This window comes from Ammospiza caudacuta, chromosome 11 (genome assembly GCF_027887145.1).
Source record: "Ammospiza caudacuta isolate bAmmCau1 chromosome 11, bAmmCau1.pri, whole genome shotgun sequence".
NCBI classification, from domain to species: Eukaryota; Metazoa; Chordata; class Aves; order Passeriformes; family Passerellidae; genus Ammospiza; species Ammospiza caudacuta.
In genome coordinates this window covers 4581456-4607717 of record NC_080603.1, presented here as the reverse complement: position 1 = coordinate 4607717, position 26262 = coordinate 4581456, and the positions used below count along the sequence as shown (strand labels likewise).

The 26262-nt window shown below is 45.5% G+C and overlaps 1 protein-coding gene across 7 annotated transcripts in view; it reads right to left on the bottom strand.

The window, feature by feature from the left end:
* Window positions 1-11174: 11174 nt before the first annotated feature.
* ST6GAL1 (ST6 beta-galactoside alpha-2,6-sialyltransferase 1) overlaps window positions 11175-26262 on the bottom strand; it is a 46364-nt gene continuing 31276 nt past the window's right edge. For all 7 annotated transcript variants that reach the window (XM_058811991.1, XM_058811989.1, XM_058811990.1 and 4 more), the window contains 4 exons: window positions 22951-23048; window positions 18054-18155; window positions 16713-16887; window positions 11175-13890 (listed from right to left, as the gene is read on the bottom strand). In XM_058811991.1, the coding sequence (XP_058667974.1) occupies window positions 13649-13890; window positions 16713-16887; window positions 18054-18155; window positions 22951-23048 (617 nt within the window). In that variant the 3' untranslated portion in view covers window positions 11175-13648. The remainder of the gene's footprint in view (window positions 13891-16712; window positions 16888-18053; window positions 18156-22950; window positions 23049-26262) is intronic.

Sequence of the window (26262 nt, the reverse complement as noted above, 5' to 3'; positions counted from 1 at the left end):
ATGACATCCAGCACCCAGAAAGTGCTTTTGTGTTTATTGGGTTTCCCATCAAACTCTGAGCAAGTTCAATAACAGATAAATTAATTATATCAGAATTACACCAGTACTGTCACAGACATCTTTTACGAAAAATCCTTTATTTAGGAATTTTCCTCCTGAGAAGCTGGGAGGCCTCAGGAACAAAATGTAAACAATGGTTATCTGCTGCTGTGGAATGCAACAGGTGCATCTGGGATTGGTCTCATGTGGTTGTTTCTAATTAATGGCCAATCACAGTCAGCTGGCTCAGACAGAGAGCCAAGCCACAAACCTTTGTTATCATTCCTTTTCTACTGTTAGCCAGCCTTCTGATGAAATCCTTTCTTTTATTCTTTTAGTATAGTTTTAATGTAATATATATAATAAAATAATAAATCAAGCCTTCTGAAACATGGAGTCAGATCCTCATCTCTTCCCTCATCCTCAGACCCCTGTGAACACAGTCACACTCCAGTGATGAGGATTCATGCAAGCATCACCCTGCTGATCTAAATGCAGTAAAAATGCACCAAGTGCCAGCCACAAACCCTTCAGCAGAAGTTGCTGTGATCCAAAGATAAAAACATCCTTAGAAAGGAGACCTGGGAGAATGAACAGAGAGGCTCCTGCTCCCCTGGCTCTCAGTCAGCAGCTGACACAGTTACACAGCCCAAAGCGATGAACAATGGAGAAGGAATTTCTGCATCTATTTAAGAAAGATTGAAAATAAAAGAAGATTATTAAAGTCACAGTGCACACTATCCTGTTCCATCACAAGAACTGGAAATATTTACACAAGCATTAGAAGACCAATTACCTGCCTTTGCTTTGTTGAACTGCTCGAGTTTAACAATTCATTCCCACCAAATTGGAATTTGAGGAAACACAGGGAAAAGACCCTATCTTGTCCATCTACATAACCCAAATACAGACAATAATTTGAGGTATTATTGCACAGTGCCTTCTATAACAACCTCAGAGAGGACTCTTTATTTCTTTGCCTTTATTCCTGCACATGGATGCTCAATCCTGACTGCAGAGGGGTTTGCTCTCAGGAAGAAACCTCTCCATGTGCACTACTGAGCAGAAGAGGGATTTAACTCTCCCCTTAAGCCCCAAAGCAATGAATCCAGTCAGGCTGCAAGTTTTCCAGCAGAGCAGAAACCAAGTAGGAAACCAGTGTACACTGAGTCAGTCAGGTGTGACCCTGCCTTCTCCAAAACAAGCTCTCCTTGGTGAGGTGTCTGTGCTCTTCTCCAGCTTTTCAGGAGCACAGCAGATGGAGGTCTGCAGCAGCCTGGCTTTCAAAAGGGGCAGATTTGGGGTACTGGAGTCTCTGTGACCCCAGCCCCTCACACCTCCATACAAGCCTTTATTTGAAATCTTTTGAGCAGTTCCCTCAGCATCAGTGTGGTCAGTCTGAGCTGAGAAGCTGCATTAAGTCTGCAGGATTCACCCTCTTCAGTGAGCTGTGCCTCTGAGGGTAATAAATAAATAACTTGGTTTCCTGGCTGGTCTTCCTGAGTGAAGTTCTCAGGCTCGCTCTACTGAAAAACTCCCTCTGGGCCTTGGAAGAGCCAACCAGTCTATAAACAGCCCATGAGAAACATCTTACAAGTTTAAAATTAGCATGAAAACCACTGAGATCTCAAGTATGTTGCAGAAATAACAAAATCCCTTTGTGTGGGAGCCCAAGGGTGACCTCAGTACTCCATGGAGAGCCCTTTCCCCAGCAGGGTTCTGCTCTCCCCCAGCTGTGTCAAAGACACCTTTTACGAAAAATCCTTTCCTTAGGATTTTTCCTCCTGAGAAGCTGGGAGGCCTCAGGAACAAAATGTAAACAATGGTTATCTGCTGCTGTGGAATGCAACAGGTGCATCTGTGATTGGTCTCATGTGGTTGTTTCTAATTAATGGCCAATCACAGTCAGCTGGCTTGGACCAAGAGCCAAGCCACAAAGCCTTTGTTATCATTCCTTTTCTACTGTTAGCCAGCCTTCTGATGAAATCCTTTCTTCTATTCTTTTAGTTTAGTTTTAATATCATATATATAATAATAAATCAAGCCTTCTGAAACATGGAGTCAGATCTGTGTCTCTTCCCTCATCCTCAGACCCCTGTGAACACCATCACACAGTAGGGCTCAGCTCTCCCCCAGGAGACCCTACCAGGGCACCTCCATCACCATCACCCCGTGCCCAGCTCAGGTTGTTACAGGACATGCCAAGGACTGGGGGACCCCTCAGATCCAGTGGGCACCCTCCAGTCACAGCAGGGCTTTCCACGTCTAAAGCCCAACGTCAGCTGTGGTTTTCATCCTGAAAGACGAAACCAGATCTTACAACTGAGATACAAATAAGGGAGAGGAAAACAAAAGAAAAACATCAAGATTACTCCACAAGTAAAGAAGGAGCAGCCTCTGCCCTAAAACCTCCATCTTGCTTTACAGATATTACTATATTGTTATACCTTAATCTCTAAGTTTTCCACCATGTGATATTACACACTTCTCTTCAAACACCACAGCCACAATCCCAGTTCCATCAATCAATTTGGGACCTTCTCCACGGCCTCAGGTCAATGCAGTGTTCTCCTGGGGGTCAGTGCCTGTCAGCACAGAAACTCTAAAATTCTCAGCAAGCAGGGTTTCAACAGTGTATAAATATGGTAAATAACAAAAATGTTCCCTTCAATCCAAAATGATGATGATTGCATAAAAATAGATTCATGGCATAAAGGAAGATTGGTTAGCAACAGAAAGAGCTTCATTCAATCTTAATTCTACATGTTGAGGTTTTTAATATAATTTGCCTAAAACCCCGACCACTTTGCATTAAAAACCAGACAACGACACAGTGGTAAATCAATGAGAATGAGATTAATCAGACAGGCTTTCCAGTGCTAAAACATCCTCAGCTGAGTCTGAAAGTCCTGATTTGGTCTGAGCTGTCAGGATCCAGTGGGAGAAGAGGCAGCTGCTGTTCCTCTGGGAATCCAGTGGAGAAGCCGTGCTGTCTCAAAACCTCTGGATTATATCTGGGTAGGAATGCTTGGCTCCTCCCTCTGGGCTCACATCTCCCAATGGGATGCTGTAGCTCTTATCAGCCATGCAGTGACATTCAATATCTGTTATCAGCAATGTCCCCTCCCGAGGGAGGTGTGAATGTGGTGATTCAAAGAGAGAGATAAAGCAAACTGCTCACTTGACAAAAGATAATCTGCCATACAGATGGGAATGGAAAACATCCTGCCTTGCAATTTTCAACCCACTGTCACCCTCCAATCTACCGTCACTCTTACAAAACTATAAGTGTTAGAGTCAGAAAATAAACTTTTTTTTTCTTCACTCTGAGAACAGCGGTGTGCGCTTGTGTTCTTTCATGTGCTATAGTGACAAGAGGGGGAAAGCCACGTGCACATACTGAAATGGTTGAGATAGAAAGGTAGACATTTTTCCCAATGTATTGAAAACAGAGACACGAGTGTCCTGCCCCTGTACAAGAGAGAATCTCCCATGAAGGAGGGAGCTCTCCCACCCTGAGAGCCTGCTGGCAGCGGGAGCCACATCCCTGCTGCCCCAGCAGGTCCCTGCCCAGAGGCAGCACATTCCCTGTTCTCCCTTCTCCTCTGCACAGCCCCAGGAGAAGATGGCCGAATCCATCACGTGCGGTTTCTCCCCACCATCCATGGTCCAGCTCACCCAGCAGTGCTGTCCCACCCCTGGGCTGGCTCCACTCACCCCAAGGAATTCAGGGACAGGAGCACTTCAGAGATTGAACACAAACCAATGAACTGGGGATAGGAAACTCCCTAGACATGGACAAGTGCTGTTCTGAGGTGGCAATAAATTGTTTTACATGAGAAGACCACAAGGTATTTCCGTAATCCTGGTATTTTTCCTCAAACAATTCAATTTTAAATACTCAGTTCCTTAGCTTTGTCATGAGACAGTTGCAATTGTGCAAGTTTTTATATCTTGTACCAAAGGCTGTTTTAATTTAAGTCTGTACTTTACTGTGGGAAGTATCTACTGCAGCTGGAGGGAGGAGGTTGTGATTTTATCCCATCTGATATATTCAAGCCTTTTTTTTCTCCTGATTTCTTTTCTTCCAGACAGATATCTAAAAGAATCAGATTACAATAATAATAATCTAAAAGATATAATAATAATAATAATAATAATAATAATCTTCTAAAAGAATCAGTCTTGAGAGAGAAACTGAGGAACAGCTGTGGCAGCAGACATCCCAAAGCTGGGTTTAGACTACACCAGTGGCTTTAACAACCTCAAATACTACAAAACTAAACAGGCAAAGAGCGGCAGGAAAGGCACTGACAACCTGAATGGACTGGAAGCATCGACCTTGAGAGCTCAATTAAGGCAGGCAAAGTTCATTAAACAGCAGCTGAATGAAAGAAACTCATTTTCATTTACACACAGCCTCCAGCTGAAGTGTGAGGATCCCTGCTGGTTACACCTGCTCACATTTTGAAGCACATGCAAATGTCTCCACTTCCCAAATTCCAATCTGTGCCCCATCCTCAAAACTGTTAGGTTAAAACAAATCCTAAATTTAAAATAAAATAGCCTTTAGCTAAACTTTTATTATACAACCATAAACAAAACCATTTTTCCTGTAACACAAAAACTGCATTTAAAAAACCCCAATAACTTAAAACCAAGAAGTACGGTAATGTTCTATAAAAAAGTGCATAAACAAAAACAAATTAAAAAATAATAGTATCCTCTGTCTTCAGTAAAAAAAAAATCTCTGTTCTCAAAACCCCTCAGTTCCAAAAAATAAATTAATGTCCTGGAAATAAAAAACTGCTACTTTTTAAAAACTAAACAAAACATTCTTAAAAAAAACAACATAAAACCAACTCTAATCCATGCACAATAATAAAAACACTATACATTAAAAAAAAATCACAATAACAAATGTTCTCCAAACAGTACCACATAACATAAAACCACAAAAAAAATTCAATTGTATTTCCTAAAAGAGCCTATAATAAAAAACCCTCCTTTCTTATTAATAAACTAAAAGTCAATTATCTAAAAAGTAATAACTAAATTAAAAAGCTAAAATTCTATTTCGTGTCATAGTAGAAATTAAAAAAAATGTAAAAAAATTTTCATTTGAAGTTCTGTATATTCCTTTTTTCATATCACAACTTAATAAAGTTCTTTCCTTTATTCTGAAACTAAAACCTACTTTACTCTATTTCTAATCACATAACAAACATTTAAAAAAATATATTTTCATAAAAAACACTAACATTACACCAACATCAAACCATAACATTTTTGGTTATTAATTTTCTGGTATTTTTTTCCAATACTGGAAAAGCCAGGAATACTTCTATTTTGTGTAATAGTAAAAAATTTTTAAAAATATTTTAAAAATTTCATTCTAAGTTGTGTATATTCCTTTTATCATATTATAAGTTAATAAAGTTCTTTCCTTTAGTCCTTAACTAAAACCTACTTTTCTCTATTTTTAATCACATCTCACAACAAACATTAAAAAAAATATATTTTCATACAAACACTAACATTCCACCAACATCAAACCATAACATTTTTGGTTATTAATTTTCCAGTATTAATTTTCCAGTATTTTTTCCAGTACTGGAAAGTATTCCTGGAAAAGCCAGGAATACTTCTATTTTGTGTAATAGTAAAAAATTTTTTAAAATATTTAAAAAATTTCATTCTAAGTTGTGTATATTCCTTTTTTCATATTATAAGTTATTAGAGTTTTTTCCTTTATTCCTAAACTAAAACCTACTTTATTTCTAATCACACAACAAACATTTAAAAAAATACATTTCCATAAAAACACTAACATTACACTAACATCAAACCATAACATTTTTGGTTATTAATTTTCCGGTATTTTTTCCAATACTGGAAAAGCCAGGAATGCCCTCTTGCTGCCATTCTTGCTCAAACACCCCTGCTTCACTCCGCAGTTTTGGGCTTCTTCCCCTGATGTTCAACATCCCATGGAAAGGCAGCAGGGTCCCAGGGGTGCACAAAGAGCTCAAATCCCATGGAATTTTGCAGAGCTCTGGCAAAGGGGGAAGGATTCCAGCACTGCAGCACCAAGGCTCCTCAAAAACCCAAAAACCCCAGGGAGATGATCCAGTTCTGCACCAGGCCAGGACCTGGTCACATCTGAAGGTGCAAAGTTGGACCTGGTCACATCTGCAGGTGCCAAATTGGACCTGGTCACATCTGCAGGTGCAAAGTTGCTGGGGCTCTGCAGGATTTCTTACAGCCTGTGAGTTGGTTCAGTAAAGGAGCTTAAAATATTTATAATGCAGCAAAATCCCACTGACTCAGGCCACTCGTGACTGCCAAGTGGGAAGGTGCCTTGTCAAGTGCTTTGCCATATTTACCATATGCTGCTGGTAAGGTCACTCTGGGGCTTTTGTTTTGTTTATTAAGTAGAATTTCCTGAAACTGATTGCACAACTTTTCCCATTCTCACCCAACATGCCATTTCCTAGTTACTTTCCCTGATGATTAGTAAGTTTTGTTATTGTTTGGCCATGAACAAATGTCAAGTGCTGCTCTTGGTAGAATAATCACCTTCTGACTTGAAAGGAAGAGCTGTTTTTAAGAGCTGTGTTCCTGGAAATACTGCACTCAGATCACTATCTTTATGAATCAAAGCAAAAGGTACATTAGCAAACAAACAGAGAGGAAATTTTTAACTTGACCAGGTCAGACAGATGTCACCAACTGAGTGTTTTCACAAGCACTGCAATTCTCAGGCTTGCACTGAGCAGTCACTGGAGGCTCATTCCTGCTTGAAAGGAAAATGGAAAGTGTTTCTGGCATTTGCTGATCCATGGAAGAGCTTTGAAGTGCAATTTCATCACAACCAAAAACCTCAAGCAAGATACCCAGGTGTTCCCAAGGGCTCTGGGGAGTTGGGAGGGATTAAGCTAAGCTTTGCAGTCCAGGGATTTTGTAACAAAACACTTGGCACAAAACCAGCTGTATCCACCTCCATTTGTACCAGAGATGCAGAAACTCTGCCCTTGGGGTGTCCTTGTGCTGAAAGCAGCGTGGTGCTCAGCTCCCACACACACTTGGTACAATGCTGGTGTCTCCTGCTCAGCACTGTAAAATTCCTTCATGGGTGCATCCCTCTCCTCACCCTCAATGAGCTTCTTGCTGCATTGCACCCTCAGCTGCAGCAAAGCACAGGGCTGAACTTTGCTGTGTTTGTTGTTTTTTCTCCAAGCAGTTCCCCTGTAAGGATCTCCCCCTCACACACAGTGACAGCTGGGCACAGAGGGAATTTAAGCCTGCTGACAAATCTCACTCTGCAGAAAAACAAAGCATGACTTCAGGTGGTGGGATAGCTCAGCTGCTTTTAATCTGTGTATCAGCTTTTCCAAAGATGCCTTACTGCTTACACTGGCAGATTAATGAATAAAAGCACCCCTGTCATGCTGAGGCTATGGAAATATCAAGCACAGTCTACAGAAACCATCTGCTCCCAGGAAAGGATGGAGAGAGAACAGGGATGGGATCAGACCACAGGTACACAAGGCTTGCAGAAAGAAGCACAGAGGTTTCATAAAGGAGAAATCCACAGCCATCACTGTCCCTTTCCAGCCCTTGGAGACTTTCTGGGGCAGGGGAAGGGGCAGTGGGGGGACACAGCTGCTCCATGGAGCAGGAATCTGGGTGCCAGCATGACCATTGCAACAGAAGCTTTGTTTTAATATTAATAGTTATTCAGGAGAACTGAAAATTAACCAAGCTTAAAACTATTTCCTGCACTGTTCATTTTATGGCAAACAGTGGTAAAAATAGCTGATTTCTTGACACACCACTTCCTTGTTCACACATACCATCAGGGCTACTCATTTGCTATTTTTTCCATTCTCTGCCATGTATGACAGTGCTGCATTATAGCACCATCATTATATTTCTTTATTAACTAAAAGTGTAACGTTTAGCTGGGGTAAATCAGAATTCCTTCAGGGCACAGGTTTGGGTGTCTAGAGGCAGGCAGGAAGGCATCAGACCAGGGACAGGGATGAAATTCCCACCATGTCTGGAGCAGCACAGCCTCACCAAGGCCCAGCTTCCAGCCAGGTGTCCCCCCAGAGCCACTGACACTCACTTATTCTGCCTTGGTTTGCTTTACACATGTCAAGAGCTGAGATGTGCAGAGACCTCCCTCCTTCCTTGGAGGTCACAGGCAGGAGGAGATGGTTCCATTGCTCCGTCACCCAGGGCAAGTTTCTGAGTTCCATGCCAGTGACAAACACAGAGGCTGGCATTGCTGCAGGGCAGGTCTGCCCAGAGCTCCCCACCTCACCCCAGTGTCCCAGCAGTGACAAATCCATCCAGCAATGACTGTGTGGGCTCAGTTTATAGAAATATACCCATTTTATGGCTCTTCTTTTGCATCCCTCAGCAGCAGGGCAGTCAGATGGCGGAGTGCAAAGCACCACTGCCAGCTACAGCTGTGTCACCTCCATCTGGGGGCAGAATGAGCAGGAGGCCCTGTGGCCCACCCTGGGATGGGCCCACCCTGTGTTGTGCTCATGTGGAATGTGTTTGGAGATTGTTCACCCACAGGTGATTGTTCCATTGGATTCTGCTGGGAGTTGTTTTCACTCTTTGGCCAATCAGGGCCAAGCTGTGTCAGGACTCTGGAGAGAGTCAGGAGTTTTCATTATTATCTTTTTAGCCTTCTGTAAGTATCCTTTCTGTATTCTTTAGTATAGTTTAGTAATCTTTAATATAATAAAGTATAATAAAGTAATAAATTAGCCTTCTGAGCACATGGAGTCAGCTGCATCATTCCTGCCTTCATTGGACATTCCCAGCAAATACAATATTTCACCAACACCAGAGTGGTACAAGGTAAGCAGCCATGGAGGGCTCTGTGTGAACTGCTGGGGGTTGGAACAGGAGATAACACCCAGCAGAGCTGTCCTGGAGCAGGATTAGCAAAGTTTGGCTGCTTTAATCCCCTTGTTACAAGGACCCTTTTGTTTGTCACAGGTTAGAGCCAGTGCTGGCCATGGAAGCACCTCGCTGTTGTTTTTGTAAAGGATGCCAGGGCCAGGCAGGAAAAGCACTGCAAGGTGATTTGCAGGAATGGAAATAAAGACATTCCAAGTTGGTTTTGTTCCCATAGGCACAGCTTTCCATGCACACTGACATCCAAAACCAGCAGCACACTCAGACATGGATGGAAACAGCAAGCCAAGCTCACTGGGGTTTGGGAAGTGTCTGTTTCTGCTCCAAGAGATCTAGCTTCTGCCAGAAGTCATTCACTCCAAAGCACTTTCTGTCCACTCCCTCTGCTCCTGCCCTTCTCTGGCTTTAAGAGACTTATTTGGGACAAATTGCACTAAACAAACACTTTTTCAAGCTATCTCTCATGCCTGATTTTCCCTGCTCATCTTCCATTCTGCTTTTGCAAACACCCATGCACCTTCTTAAAACATATCTTGAACTGAGGAGTTTTTATTTTTTCAAATACTCATTGCTTAATTTTTCTCCCTAAATTAATCTTCTTCCTTGTATACTGAACACAAGTTAGGGGTAGAGAATTTCACATCCACCTGGCTGTCAAAAGATGAAATTTAAATGAACTGCTGCCTTTATCACACATGAAGCTACAAGCTAACTGTAACCAAATGAACACAGGGATGCAAACCCTTGCAAAACTAGGAGACACAGACCCCTGCAGTGGTGACATCCTGGAGGATGAGGAGCAGGAGGAGTCACCTACCTACAGAGGGAAGGATTTCCCTACAGAGGCAAGTGTTTCACAGGACTTTGGTGGAAGATGAGAGGCGCCAAGGCTGGCCCCTGGAAGGGCTCCTTCCCCTCTCAGTGCAGGCACTGCTATGTTTGCAACCCTCTAGAACAACCCCAGCACCTTCATCTGCACTTCCAAAACCAAGCTAGAAATAAGCACATCCTCTTCCTTTCAAGTTCTGTCATCAAAAAGGATCTGTAGCTCCTTCTGGAGTGGGGCACAGTAATAGGAGCCTCCTCAAGCTAGGGCTCATAAGCTCTTGGAGGTCTATTAACTCACCCAAGATAGCTCAGCTACCTTTGGAGGCATAAAATCAGCAGGATGGCTTCTGTTGCAGTGTTGGAAATAAAAAAGTTTTATAAAAGGCAAAATACAAATTCTTTGCAGGGAAAAACCAATCCAGGTGCAGTAGGTTCTTGCTCCTAGTAATACACTTGATAAAAGCCATAAGTTTCTTGGTTCTCTTCTTTTTCTAGTAAATTGCTTAAGCAGGACTTTTTGGCTCCTGTCCAATTGGCTATCCTTAAGTTTGAGGTGAAGTCCCCCAGGTCCTATGAGGTGGCTTTTTACCATTGAGGAGAGAAACTTCTGGGCTTTTTTCTTTTTTAAGAGGACAAAGGATAGTTTTGTCACTCCCTCAACGGGGGGCACATTCCTACAGGGCACAAACTCAGCTGGGTCTCAGCTTGCTCCCAGCATTTCCCAGGAGCTCAGGAGTTGTAAGGGATGCCCTGCTGAACCAGGTAACCCCACAAACTCCAACTTTCACCTCTCCTATCAGTGGACATGGAGAGGAACTAAGGTGTGGATAGCCATGCACACCAATTATCTGCTCCAAAGTGAAGCCTGATGCTTCCATACCGTGCCTTGTGCCATCACCTGCTGCGAGTGCTGCAGTTTCCCTGCCAGGCTGGTACAATTCACAAGTGAAATCAGACACCCACAGCTCTGGGCAAGAGCGTCAGACTTCACAGAGAGGAGGAGGATGAGCCATCGTGCCTGTGCCCACACCTTCAGCTGCCTGCAGGCACAGAAACAAAGGCTGGGGCAGCTCCTGTTTCTTTTCAGGGAGTGCCACCGTGTATCTCTTTAACCATCACTGCTGATTTACTGTGGGTTGTCAGATCGAATTGTCACTCACCCACTCCATTCTTCTCAGGGCACCCAGGATGGGTGTGTTGACTCAGGTGCATACAGCTTGAATTTCTGGGACTTTTCTCCTCTTTTCTTCAGTGAAAGCAAACCACAAAAAGCCACAGGCAGCTTTGTTAGCCCAGCCAATGAAAAATCTTTAATGACAACAAAGTCCAGTGTTCCACTGCCAGTAACATCCTGTCATTCCTTCCACATCACCTAAACACTTCCTTGTCCAGCCATGAACTGCTGACAGTGGCACTCACCTCCTCTGGCCAGATAATCTCTTCCCACCCATGTCCGTGGCTCTCTAAAAAAGCAAAGCCAAAGAGGAGTAAAAGCAGGTTCCAGCTGGAAATTTTCCATCTTTTCCATGTAATTACAGAGCATCCTTGCCAGTCCTTAGTCCTTCAGTGGCTCACTAGAAAGGGCAGTGTTGCCCTTTCCCCCTTTCTACATGGACAGAAAGCTGTTCACTCTGGAATGGTGAAGACTGCAGAACAAGACTTTTGTTGCAATCTAGCTGTTACTGCCCACTAACCTACAACTGGCTCTTCTAAATACCAGATTTGTCATCACTTGAACATTATACTAGATTTCAATCTAGACCAACAAAAAAAGGGAAAAAAAAGAGCGTTATCACTGGCTTATTTTAAGCTCTGTCATTATTCCTGTAAAACTCTGTTTAGACTGTAAATGAATCACATGTTGGATGTAGCTAAAACTGTTAGCATAACAGTTGAAATTCCATGCTCAGTGCAAGACTATTGCTCCTATGTAACCAAGGGTTCTGAGAGATGTGGGGAATGTGTTGGGAATTTTGTGTCCTTGTAGGAGCCCTGAGAGGAGCAGGGGGGTTTGGGAGCCCAGGTGAGCAGCAGGCAGACTGTGCTTCCATCCATCCATTACACAGCCCGAGCCAGGGAGGGTGCCTGGGCTGGTTGCACAGTGGGGGAGCTGGGGGAAAATATTGTGAGAATTAACAGATTAAACAGCCCAGGAAAAAAGTCAGTAGCTATTTGAATCTCAACTAAACACACAGTAAGAAGGCAAATTGCTGTGGCAGATACTTCCTTGATCCAAGGAACAGAGGGCAGGGCTGTCAAAACCCAAGAGTGGAGATGGGAGAGGATTACTGTGGCTCTCCAAAGCAACCCATCATGGCTTTTCCTCTGTAAGCTCCCTCCTCTCCTGGTAGTGAGAAGGAATGGTTTCCAAGCTGCCTTCCTTGCACTCCATAGTGGAATGTGGTGCTCCTGAGCAGTGCTGCAAGGACCTGGACCTTTCTATCTGTATGAAGCTTGTGAACACTGACAGATCCAATCCATGCCAAGAGATGGCTGTGCAGAAAGGCAGCCCTGAGCTGGAGGAGCAGCAGGGCTGAATGGGCAGGGAACAGCTGTGCCTGTGGTGACACAAGGCTGCTACAAATCCCCAAGGCCATGGGACAAGACATTTAACACTCACCAAAACCAGGCCAATGACTTCACAGGATTTATTCAAAACAGGAGAAAGCTTTCTTTACAGACCTGATGAAACACATGAGTACAGAAGACAGGGAAGGTGTTCTCACCAACACCTGAGATTGCAGAGCTGCCCCTTCCACCCTGCTCCACAGGAGTCCCTGGAGCAGAAGCAGCTGCCCTTCTCAGCTCTGCCTGTGTTTGAGCATGAGAAGCAGAGCATGCTCTCCCTCCCCACCACTCCTGAAGCATGGAAGTGGCAAACCTGCTCCCCACCTATGCAGAAAAGCACACAGCAGTCAAGAGATCCCCTCTGCTGGCCTGCAGAGGGCTGGAACTCATCTAGCAGCAGCTCTGTGGTGTTTGTGGTAATGGGTACAGCAAGTAATTCAACAATTGCAAAGGTAGAGCAGCAGAGAGCTGGAAAAAGGCAACAACTTCCAGTGCATTCTCCCATGTGTGCCTTGGAGCATCTTCCCAAAACCTTTCTGATCATAAGGGTTCTTCTGTACCAAGCCCAGCACTGTACTGGAAAAGTAAATGATTACTAAAATTTATTTTAAATTATTAAAAAAAAAAAGTAAGAAGATTAAAAGGTCTTGCAAGATTCACTAATTATGAATTACTTTCCCCTTCCTTTGCCAAAAATGTCACCTGAGTGGTTTCAGAAGTCTTACAAGTTGGAAGGAAGTTCACAGATTGTTTATAAAATCAAATATTTTGGATTAGAAGTGTCACTTATCATTACACAGTTTGACAGCATTTCCATAAATCATCCCTAATCTGAAGAGCCCCTGACTATGGGAACAAATATGAAACAATTTTTCACGTTTCCCAATGGCCCAGGATTTTGGCTGTCACAGCCCCTTTGAAGCAAATCGACCCATGTTCATTGCATGATCCTGACTTGTGCAATCTCTGCTTAGAAAGCCTCTCCTGTGCCTCCCCTACCCTGTCATCAGCTGAGATGAAGCCAGAGGTGTCCACGTGCTGCAAGAGCCTGGCTCCACTGAGAGTCCATTTATTGCAGTGACTCATGCAGCTCAGTGGCTGTACCACAGAGAGCCTTACAGCTCAGAGTCGCTCAACAAAGTCCTAAGAGCAAGCCTTGCTACGTGGAAGAGCTGTCAAAACACACCAGTGCTTAGACCTAACAAATCTGACAACCCTGATTTAAAAAGTGCTTCGAAAGTCAAGGAAAACTAAACCCAGTAAAACCAATCTGTCAGCACTGCACTTTGCGGAAGCCAGGCAGGGTGACTTTGCCATGAGTGTAGATGTCCTCATCCGTGCCCTGGTTCATGTGCTTCACCAGGTTCTTCTCAAACAGGAGGGGGTGGTAGGCTCCCATGGTGCAGGCGTGGTCGTGGAACTTCTGGTAGTAGTGGCAGATGTCTGTCTGCCTCTTGGAAGGGAGGAACTCGTACACATCCACCTGCTCACACAGCGTCATCATGAGCACAATGCCTGGGGGGACAGAGAGCGGCACCCAGTCACACCTGAGACAGCATGAAACACCCCACAGGGACAGGCAGCTCGAGGGGAAGGGTTTCTGTTATTAACCCCAGTCACACCTGAGACAGCATGAAACACCCCACAGGGACAGGCAGCTCGAGGGGAAGGGTTTCTGTTATTAACCCCAGTCACACCACAGACAGCATGAAACACCCCACAGGGACAGGCAGCTCGAGGGGAAGGGTTTCTGTTATTAACCCCAGTCACACCACAGACAGCATGAAACACCCCACAGGGACAGGCAGCTCGAGGGGAAGGGTTTCTGTTATTAACCCCAGTCACACCACACACAGCATGAAACACCCCACAGGGACAGGCAGCCAGCAGGGAGCTCCAAGGGGAAGGGTTTCTGTTATTAACCCCAGTCACACCAGAGACAGTGTTCAACACTCCAGGCAGCCAACAGGGAGCAGGCAAATCCCAGAGTGTCCTGGGTTGACTAAATGATGCTTTTATCCCCAGTTCTCTGTTCTGTTTATGCTGAATAGTGAGTTTTGCACCTTTAGGACTTGTTCTAGAGAGTGAAGGGGGGAGAGAAGCAGCTCAGTTTGTTTTCAGACACTGCACTCACTCCTCCACACTCCTGCTCCTGCACTGTGCTGTCTGCGGATGGACAGACAGCGGGACAGAGCTCTCCTTTGCTTTTAGTTAGTTTAGCTAGCTGAGGCAGAGAAGCTCCCTGGACTGTGGGGTTTTTTCCCTTTTCTTTGGCCCTGTTTAACCTGCTCTGGATGAACACCTAGGGGAGCACCGGCAGCTGCACCTGTGGCCACCGGGCCGGGCCTGGCCTGGACATTTCCAGCACTGAGGGACTGATCAGAGCCCGAGTGAGCTGAGCTGCAACCCAGGGAGGGACTGTCTCAGTTTGTCATCTCTTTTGGAGCAGCAAGGGGTTTTAATATTGTTTATGTTTTATTGTTTAATAAACAGGGTTTTTCCACTTTTCTCCAAAGAGGTATTTTCTCCTGGACCAATTGGTGGCAGGGGCTGATTGAATCTGCTTTCCTAGAGGAGCCCTTCAGGGGTTCTCTCCAAAATTTGCTCTGACCCAGGACACAGGGGAAGGGTTTCCATTATTAACATTCAGAGCACAGGGGCAGAGAACAAGTCTGGCCAGACAGGGCTCTTTTCTGAAGCCCTCCCTTGCCAAGTGTATGATCAACGTGATTTCAGCTGATTGTTTACACTGACAGCCATGCCAAAAGGACAATTTTTAAGAGTGCTACCATTATCTGTGACCTTCATGGAAACTTGGGTGTCTGCCAAGCATGCACTGCAATTAGCTGATGTGAACAGCCCATCTCAAACCTGCCTGGATAAGCAGAGATGAGACCTTCACATTTGTCCCAGCTGCCTCTTGTGAGTGCAGGGAAATGGAAGGGCCTGTGCTGGGAGATGCTCAGGGACTGAGCAGCCTCTGCTCCTCAGGCTCCTGGAGCAGAGCAGTGCTGCCCTCCTGTGTCTTGTCACCCAAGGACATCAGGCAGTGCTGGGCACAGCCAGATCAGATGGAATCCACAGTTAGCAGCTACTTTTCTTCAAAGTGCAAGAAATAGCAAGAATATAGCAGAGAAACTGAATCAGTGTGTAACATCACAGAAAATTCATGCAGTATCTGAGACAGCAAGGACCATGAAGAACTGTAAGACATTAAAAGAACCTAAAGTATATTTTAAACATGTCTTCATTCACCTTTTCAAATGAAAAATTTCCATCACACTCAGGACTTCCAGGGAACACAGAGGTGGAAACTAGAACTCATCTGTGCCCTTGAATTTGGCAAGGTCATTTGCTTTACAAAGCAAAAAGCAAGAGGATTTGGCCCAAAGTTAAGCCCTGGAGGAGCTGCTGTTTGACGTGTCTGTCTTCAAGCCCATAACTCCAGTTAATAATTCTGCTGCTGAAGTCATTGACTGTGCTGTTGCACAGCTGCTCTACACATATCCAAGCAATGATGCAATGATTTAATAGGTGCTGGGCTTGGCAAAATCATGAAGCAGCTCTGTTTACACAGAGACAGAAAGTGCCTCTGCCCCAGCAGTGATGAACAGAGGTGGGAGCAGACAAAGAGAGGAAGCACAGCAGTTGGACAGCCCACGGGAAACAAGACTTTACATCTCTGCTGTGATTTCAAATACATGGCAGCTTCCTCAGAGGTTCACTCCTTTTCATTCAGCTGGTCATGAGAGCTGCTCTGCACTAAGCAGGAAAATGTTTGCAACAGCAGAATGTAAAAAGGAGTTGCTTTGCTGAGGAGAGCATATCACTGACCTTTTCAGGGCAACTATTCAGCCTGACCTTCCACAGACCCCCAGTAAGTCTTTATGCACATACACAAATATATTTATATATAAATAATATATGGAAAAGAAACAGGCACACCCTTAGAGTTCATTTACAGTAATCAGATTTATTTGCCTGACCAGATCTGAGCCTGCAGGAGACACATCCTTCCTTTTGCACCCTGTGGGAAGTGCTCTGGCACTAGAAGCTACAAATCCTAGAGGCCATCCCAGTGTTGCAGCCTGCTCTCCTGTTTCCACCTGGAACTGGGCCATGTTTGTGACTGCTGTTTCAGAGGGGTGCTGCAAACCACTTACTTTAATACAACTAAGCTGCTGCTCTGAAGACAGGAAGCTTAAATTTTGGCACAGGACAAATACTGTAAAAACACTCTGATAAGCCCCATAAATTTGTAGTTGTCTTTGAAAGAAGGCATCTTGGAGAGCTCCTGCCTGCAAACTGAACCAGAAGTTTAGAGGGCAATATCTTACCAAGCATTCCTGATGATGGTGGATTAGGTTGAATATGCTCCAGGGAATTCTCCTGCAGAATGTCCCAGAGCTGCCACTGCATTTTGGGATTCAGGATATAGAAGGGTTGCTCTGGGTGTGCTCTGCGATACGCCTTATAGCTTTCAAAAAAGTTGTAATCTGGTTTTCTGTACCACTGCAAGAGAGAATCAGGAGGTCAGATTATTTCTGGCCCACTCTACTGTAACCAGCAGGAAACAAAGATGAGTCAACCTGCTGCTGCTGGGGAAGAAGATCCTGCTGCACACCCTCACTCACTGTCCCCTTGGGTCACTGTGGTGAGCTGACTCAGTACACAGAGCAGGGAAACCCCAAATCTCAATTTTGTAATTTCATTTTGCACTCCCCAACAGCAGACAATGTTGAGAACTCTGCCTTAAATGTTCCAGACCCAGATCCTTCTCCACAAGCAGCATATTCTGCAGGAAAGTCTTCCCAGCTCAGCCTCCTGAACCAGGCTGAGCTGATTTGCACCCTTAAATTTCCCCTTTCAGTAACAACTAGGAATGGTTTACATTTTCCTAAAGTCATTTTGAGATTTTTTTTCTCAATGTTAGAAATAGCTCATCCTGGTGTTACTGACTCTTAAACATGCTGTCTATAGCCCTTTATGCCTCCTGGAGCTGTGGGACAAGGCACAGAAATAAACAGCAGTGAGGAAATAGGAAATGCAGGCCAAAGAAAGAATGCAAAGACCTCTCAGTTACAGCCAGAATTTAAAATAAAAGAATGGACTATTCACTCCTACCTGCTTTCACTGTGAGCCACCAGAGCTCATCATCACATATCAAACAATGTTTTTTTGTACTCAAAATCAAAAGTGAATTGCCAAGGGGATTGCAGATCCACAGGTGAAAGCTGACACAGACCTTCAGAGGGTTTCCCAATCCATTCATAATGCATCAAGTATATGCTATGGCTGACTGCTGCTTGAAATATCCAAGCATCAACCACCAGCAAATCTTAGATTAACCATCAGAGAGAGGGAATCATCCTATAATGAGACACCTGCTGCAGCCAGCAGTGACCTCCTCCCTGTGCCATCAGCCCATGGGAAAGTAAAGGTGGTGACCCATCATCCTTGGCCTGAGGCCCTTCACAGGGATCAGAAGCAGGCAAGAGTTTTCTTAGGAGCACTCATGCATGGAATACTCACAGAAGTACACACAGATATACCCATAAAACAAAAAGGCAAACAACAAAGGCCTTGGAATGAGTGATTGCACATTAGGAGGAAGTGGTTTAACAGAAGCACTTCAAAGCATGTGAATCTGATTTTATTTACTAAAAACTCAGCCTTACCTCATGAATTTCTGCACGATATGGTGCTGGATCCCAGACAATTAAGATTCCAGTGTTATATAATGGTTCCTTCAGGAACTGCTGCTCTTCAACAGTTACAAGCTTGGAAAACAACAACAGATACATTGATATGCAGTATACTATCAGAATTAGCAGGCAGCCAAGCAATAAAACACCTGAAAATAGCCAGAGCCACCCTACTGCTGGTTAGTGAGCATGGCATGTGTACAGCAAGGACACAGCCCCAGCAATGCCCTTCCAACTCCTAAGCCAGTCCTACCAGGCAGCAAAGGACTTGGTAGAGAGTCCCAAGAGAAGCTGCCATGATGCTTCCCAAGGTTTCCCATCCATCCATCCATCCATCCATCCATCCATCCATCCATCCATCCATCCATCCATCCATCCATCCATCCATCCATCCATCTCCAGGAACACACCAAGGACAGGAGCTGCAGAGTGACCCAGCCTGTGTGAGGATGCCAGCACTACAACACCAGCTGCTGCCAGTCCAGGCAGAGCCTAGTGCAAATACACTGTTGGATCTACCAAGAGCCTTCATTTTACCCAAAGAAAGGCCTGCAGGTGGGTAGTTTCCCCCCAGCAACAGGAACCCTGGCAGCCTGCTGAGACCATCAGTGCAAGAGATGAGAGACTACAGCATCTCCAGCCAATCCTGCCTCATGCCAAGCCCCTCACTGCCTCTGTAGAGCAGGGAGGGGATGGCTCAGGCAGGGGAGGCTGGAATCTGAGAGCAGCAATGAGAAGAAAAGCTTCAAATAGAGTTCTCTTTATACACAGAGAGAGATAACCACCACTGCTTGGGACACCCAAGGGCAACCCAGGTTTGCAGCAGAAAGAAAACAATTTTAATCAAACTATTCATTTCCTGTCCTCCCCACCCACCCACAGCCATAACCTGTACAGGCACAGCTCGTAAACACTGAAATCATAAATCATACAAATCAGCTTCCATTTGTCCTGATTATCTCCACAGATCTAATTATGAGCTAGCCAATTAGTCCTTGAGCATCCTGGCTGCCTGCATGGCTGTCCCCAAAACCAGAGTACAAGGATGCTGCAGCCAGCCCAGATGGGAATGATTCCAAAAGGTTCCTCACATCTGTTCCTAACTCTATGGGATTAGGCCTTGGCCTTGACCACGCACTGCCTGGTTTCATTTCCTTACAGTAGCTAAACTATCTAGGTCACTGACAGCAGGAGTGTGCAGTGCTGCAGGTGTGGACACCAGGGGCAAAAGGGGCCCAGCAGCTGGCACCAGCCATCCCCTCAGCTGGCACAGGTGGCATGGAGCACTGCACAGGGGCAGGGATATGGAGAGGAGCACGTGCACTTTATTTTCATCTCACTGTTTCCATAGCCATGTGTGTTGGCAGAGGCACACGAACCCTGAGAGAGCTGTGACAGGCACAAAAGCAAAGGGACAAGAATCCAGGTGGGAAGCACCTCCACAGCCACTGCTGCCTGTGTCCTCCCACACACTGGAGCTGGGTCTGGGCACTGCCTGCTAGCCATCAGTCACTGAACCTGTCTGCTGAAGGAATCTCGCTCCCCATTTACCCTCAGTGTCCATTTGTTGTTTAATAGCAACAAATTCATTTAAATTACTACATGAATGACTTGTCTTGCCCAGATTTTTGATCCTAATTAGTCAAGTGATCTATTGGTCTTCTGGTTTCTTCTTTAGCCCATTCACTGTGTAACAGTGTCTTGTTCATACAGTCCCTATCCTCTTAGTACATTTATTGGCCACATCACAATGATTTCCTTCCTTCCTGCTACCAGCAATCAGTGTCCTGCAATCCAAACATGCTCTCCTTTCCCACCACAGCCTTCCTCCATTCCACTGATGTGCTATCTCCTTTCTCTTCCTCCCTGCAGACTGTGAGTGCCAATAACAGCAAAGGCAGCCAAAGCAGAGTGTGCTCTCTGTGACAGCAAGAAGCCATGCCAGTAGAACTGGAAACAAGGGCTGGGAAGAACAAGATGCTGTGGCCCTTGGTCAGCTCTGCAGAAAGGAGCTGTGTCCTCCAGCATGACACCAGCACCCCCTCACATGTACCTCTGCCCTTGTTTTTGCAAGATGTGACTGTTTCCCAGGGCAAATCAATGCTTTGTGTCAGACTGCAGGAAAACATGCCACTCAAAAAGCAGCAGTACTGATGAACCAGTCAAGGCCTGAGAAAATAAATGAGGCAACATTAAATAAATTCTTTATTTAGAACAACTATGAAGCTTGTGGGCTTACAAGCATATCCTCGGATCTGGAGCTCCCAAATTTCTTGCCTTCTTGTCAGTACCAATCCATTAATCTTTCCCTATGCACACAGATGTACAAGATACTCCACTCTACTCTTAAAAACTTCTGTCTCCATGTATGTCCTAGAGACTGGCCAGAAAATTACAGAAAATTATCTTAAAATAATTATTAAGAAACTCAGGGCCACTGGCCATGTGTGCCAAAGGGATATTACTCAATACTGACCAGCTTTGACAGATCAGATTTAGGAGATGCCATTTCCTTCACTTTGGCAGCAGACTGAGGTTGATCAGCAGTGAGAGCCAAAATAAAAGCAGCCAAGCCCCAAACCCATTCCTTTTCCCAGTTAAAACACAAGAAAAGCCAGCCCAGAACAAGAACAAATTACAGCTTGTCCAGTACCTGATGTCTGTAAGAGCTCTGGGCAAGGCAAGATAAGGCACAGCTCCTGCAGAAAGCTAAAAGGATAATGTGATCAGGCCACCCCACTAACAAGAAGGTTTAAATGATGTCACCAAGACTGAAAACAGCACTGAACCATTCAAAGTGCAAATAAAAACATGTAAGAAAATCAGGCTTCCAATCCAATGGTCTCTGAAGTTAACAAACTGCAGTCAGAGCTGCTCAGTTTAGAAACCCCAGATGAGACTCCTGCACTACACACATGGAAAACATCTTTTCCCTGGTCAGCAGCCAGATCAATGCTGCCTTTTGAGTCAACTTCAGCCTCTACAAACTGCAGCAATATTGTTCTCCCTGCAAGTGAAGTTTCCTGAGGGTTCTCCATTCAGAGGGAACATCACCCATGACTGCAGGCTGATCTCATGGAGAACAGAAGCACTGGAATGACATGGCTGTAACTCCACTTGGTCCAAAGTAGGAGAATCCACATGGAGAGTCCTATCACAGCTGTACAAGCACACAGTTACCCTCCTCCCTGAGCAGATAACACTGACAGCACAGAGGTCATGCACATATTTTCATATCACTGTAAGCTTGGCCATGAGCACATCCTCCAGAGAAAGTTTGCTTAAGTGATAACACCTATCTGACATTAGAAAAATACACAGAGATAGGAAAGATAAAAAAAAAAAAAAAAAGAAAAATGTCAAACAGGGCACAGAAGTCAGCAGCCAGATCTGTCTGCTCAAACCAGACTGGTTCAGAAAGGACAAACTGTCACCCTTCTGACTGGAGGTTTAATGCAGAGGAATGAGATGCAGCAAGCAACAGCAAAGAGCACAGCAGCAAGTGAAAAGTGGCCCAAGAGCTGAAAGAGGTAGCAAAAACAGTCACACAAGAAACAAGAATCTTTTAAAAGACACACAAAATGAAGGAGGCAAGCTGGTTACACATTAGCTCTGTCTTGCCTTTGAAGAGGATGGTCAACCTCCTGCTGCTGTTTCGAGAAACTTCAAACCTTGTTACACAGCAGCATCCATGCTCTCCTCACACAGAGGCAGGTGAGAAAACTGCAATCCTAAAAATCTTAGCTTTGGGGTAAGGAAAAGAAACTGCCTTTTTGGTTCAGGCTTACAAAAGCTACACTTCAGCCACTCATCTCTCCCTCACTCAGTTCCCTCAGCCTTCATGTGCCTACAGCCTCCTCCTCCTCCTCCTCTTGTGGGGTGAGGAGATGCTTGTACTCAGTGCTGCACCAGGTCCTTTAACCAAATGTCTCCTGGCCTGTTCAGTCCTGCTCCATTCTCTCACCAGCACATCCTACTGTGATTTCCTCTTTTGTCTTGCATATCTACACTTGAAGATTTCCTCCCCCCAGAAAGGACAACCATGAAGGGTAAGAGGTCTGTGGAGGAGAGGTGCAAGCACTCTGAGATGTGCCTACAAGAGCAAGGGTCTCACTCAGCTCCTGGACAAGGGGCAGACTGACTCTGCTAATGCACTGAGGCACAGGGTGCTAACCCTGGACAGTCTGGCCAAAGGCAATCAGCAAAGGGACACCTTGGTGCCAACATGGAGCTCTCAGAGGCAGGGAAGATGTAACTCTGTGAGCAAGGCCTTGCATTAAAGGCACTTTTTGCCATGCTCTGCAATGAGGCCCTGGACCCACTAGAGCCCATCTCTCTCCTGGCTGTGCACAGGCTACAGATTTACAGGTGGATCTTTTGTCAAGAGTCTTCAGCTATGTAGCAGCCCTGGTTAATGTGTTACCTACAGAGTCTGCAGCCTTGTTGGCAGTAAAGAAACACTGTTCTTTTATTACAACCACATAAATGTTCTTCATACCCATCTGTGGGCAGGTACAACTCATCCCTTGGCACACCTCTCCTTGCTGACCTGCACTGGCTGAAGTGTTCCTGCCTCTCACTCCAAAGACACAGCAGCAGCATGGAGCTGGCCTTCACAGAGCCTTTGAGCAAAGACAAACACAGATTACCTTGGGCCTGCTGTAAATCACAAGCAGGCCACTGCAAGTTTGCAAGTGCATGCCAGTGCCACTGCAGCCACCTCAGATTTACCAACTGTCCCCATTCCAAGGAGAACAGCCATGTGCTAGGGACTGGAGAAATCAGATGGACAGCCCTCCCAGCTCCCAGACAGTGCAGCCACACAGCTGTGCCATGCTTGGCCTGCTTGGTGCCCCCTGCTCAGACCTACCTGGGAATTGACAAGACGAATTGTTGTCTTCTGGCCCACGTCATCCTGGAAGCCCCTGACAGGAGCCCCGTTGAAGCGCAGGACGGCGTCGTGGCTGTCTGAAAGCCAAGAGAGGGAAAAGCTGTGAGCCAGCAGCTGGATTTGAGTGACACCACCACCAAGTGACATTATTCATCTGCACTTCTAATGCAGTCTGCTAAATCCCTGGCTTTCAACCCAACATCTAGAAGTAGCAAGTCAGAAGTAGCAAGTCCTCTTTAGAGGAAGATGTGGCTCAAAGTTTATGACCAATACTCTTTTAAAAATCTACTCTCTAAAACTACAACCAGCTGCCAGGTTGAGAGCACAGCCCCAGCATTTGCTCTCCCTCTGCCTCCTTCCAAACACTTTACCATGAGATAGACCAACACACAATTAATTTACCACATGGCTGACTGCAAACCAAGAAACTAGGAAGTAGTGGCAAGCCAGCATCCTCCCTTCCAGCCTGGAGGCTGACCAGCTCCAGAAACATGCACACCAACCACAGTGCAAAGCCAAGCTGTCCTCAGCCTGCCAGCATGCCTCCCACTGCTGTGCCTCCCACAGACACAGCTTCTTACATGCCTTGGGGTTCACTGCATTTTCCTCTGCTGGCATCATCTCTTAAGATAGCACAGCACTCCTCCAGCCCCCTCCTCTGCCTTGGCACAGCCAGCCAGGCCACTGTAACACCCTGGAGTCAGGCTGCTGCTGTGACTCCAAGGGAGGCTGTGCTTGTCAGCTTGGCTCCTCCCTGCCTTGTGGCTGCATTTGGGTAGGAAACACTCCCTGTGATCAGAGGGGCTGAGTTAGGGAAGCAGGGTGATCCTTCCTGCATTCACACTGAGCCCACATGACTGCAACACACAGCACCTGCAGCAGGGCCTGTGGGAACTGCCAAGCTCCAGGGTAGAAGGACCCACCTGGTCTAGAACTGGCTCTTTTTGAGATCATTTTCTTGAAAATGGAAGTGTTCTAACAGGCAGTGCTGGAGGATCAGTAATCCCTGGCAGCAAAGACTGATTTCTCAATTCTGTTCTCCTGGACAATGGGACTTCTTAAGAGCCCTTCCAAAGCACCATCCAAAACCAAGGAAGGTGATGTTTCTGGAAAAAAGTATCTCCATGCTGAGCAGTGGCTCTGCAGTTTCCACTACAGACCCTTAGCTCCACATCCTGCCTTGCACTAACACAATCCAGGGTTATGATTTCCCCATCTGTAACTTCAGCCAGACACCAAGCATTCCTATGCCCCAGGTTTGTACATGAAAAGGGTGTTTAGTGACTGCTCAGGCACAGTAGCTGGCTCTGTGTACATTAAAAGGGTGTTTAGTGGCTGCTCAGGCACAGTATCTGGCTCTCTGTCCCCAGGTGCTTGTGCTATCCTTGGTATCTCTCACATCACATTTTTCAGTGGCAATTTATAACCTTCAGTAATACCAAGAGTCCAGTAAAAGGTGGTTGTTTACAACCCTGTGCTGCTCTGCCAGCCTCCCTTGCTTTACCTAATTGCTCATTTGGTATCTTAACATGATTGGATAGAACAAATATTTCATGGAGTTATTACTCAGCAATCCATTGTGCTCATTTACACAAATACTTCATTTTAAGCTTCATTTAGTACCTTTTAAATAACTTCCTCCAACACCACCACAACATTTCCTACATGGAAAAAGTGGGGAAAACTGTACAGAAATACACTGAATGCTCCTGAATTCTTAATAGTCCCCCTGCCTAGCTCAAGGCTGCAAGTGCTCAAACTCTGCAGAAGCACTGCTTGAACAGAAGGGTGAAAGTTTGTGACCCAGGCACAAGAAACACAGGGCAGGGACAGCAGCAGGGGTTAATGGCATTTGCCAGTGACCTCCCCAGCATCCATCCCTTGTGATCTGCAACAAACCAATGCTTCAGTGTGGGGAGGGCTCAGAGAGTGGCTGTGGGAACAAGGACAGGGCTTTGCCTGTCTGACATCTGTGCCAAAGCACAGCCTGTCCCACTTGGCTGCTCCCATACCCCTGCAGAGGTGCAGGGACTGCATTCCATCAGCTCCCACTCCTGTGAGGGTCTCCTTCCAGAGGAACAAGCACTGGCAGCAGTGCTGGAGCCTAACACAGCCAGCCCTGGGCACAAGGCAGCAGAGCTGGGGAGGCTGCTCAACAGGAGGGCACTTCTGGGCAAACCTTCAGCTCTGAGCTCCAAGAGGCACCCAAACAACCTGAGACAGGTGCTTGAAGGAAAAGGAAGAACTGCTTTCCCAAGTTTTGACTCATCTCACTTCAAACACTCCTAAGAGGCAGAAACAATTACACCAACCAACTCTCACCTGCAATTTGTACCAGGAGGCAATGCTGGTCTTCACTGCATATTTCATACCAACTGCTCAACCTCACTCTAGCTCCTGCTCACCTGCCTGTGGACACAGAGTAGTCTGGGGGAGAACTTCTGAGCAAGTACTCAACACTGTCTCCCATGAGGGATATGATTCTGAAGGCTTCACCAAAGTTGTTCATGAATGATGCATTAAAATCTATCCATCTAGCTGTTTCAGAAGATGAAGGCTACTTAGAGCTTAGTGCAGGCCCAAAGGATCTGAGCCAACAGACAACTTATGAATACACCAAAGCCTGCAAACAATTTCCACTTGAGAGAAAACTCCCAGACCTTAAGAGTTCTCCTTCAGTGAAGCTACAGTTCAGCAAAGCATGAACCTTAACTGAGCTCCAAACACCAAAAAATGAAGCAAGCTGAGGGAGCTGCAGGCTCTGGAGAATTTTCTGCCTGGTACAAAATCCTGAGTTAACTGAAGAGTTGGTTTCCCCAGCAGGCTGCTTTTGTAAAGACACAAAACACTTTGGTATCAAAACATGCTTCTTTATAATTCACAGTAAATGACCAAAGCTTTGGCAGTTATTAATTAATGCATTAACTTCAGGTACTGCATATGGTCAGATGAGACTGCAAATGGTCTTCTGGGCCACTCAAATTCAGCCAGCTGCCTTATGGCTCAGAATGAAGCAGAAGCACTTTTGGAAAGCCCTGAGCAAGAATTACAGAATCACTGAGGCTGGAAGGGACCTCTGAAGATTGTCTGTGCCCAGCCCTCAGCTCAACACACACAGCTCAGGGCTGTGTCCAAAGGGTTTTTCCCCTTTACCATTTTCTTCAATTTCTTCTCTGAAAATATATTGCAGTATGAATTTCTTTTGACTGTGCCATAAGCATTACACAACCCACCCCAAGCCCTCTCAAGAAACAAACACCTGAGAAACCAAGACTGCTCTCTGGTATCCAA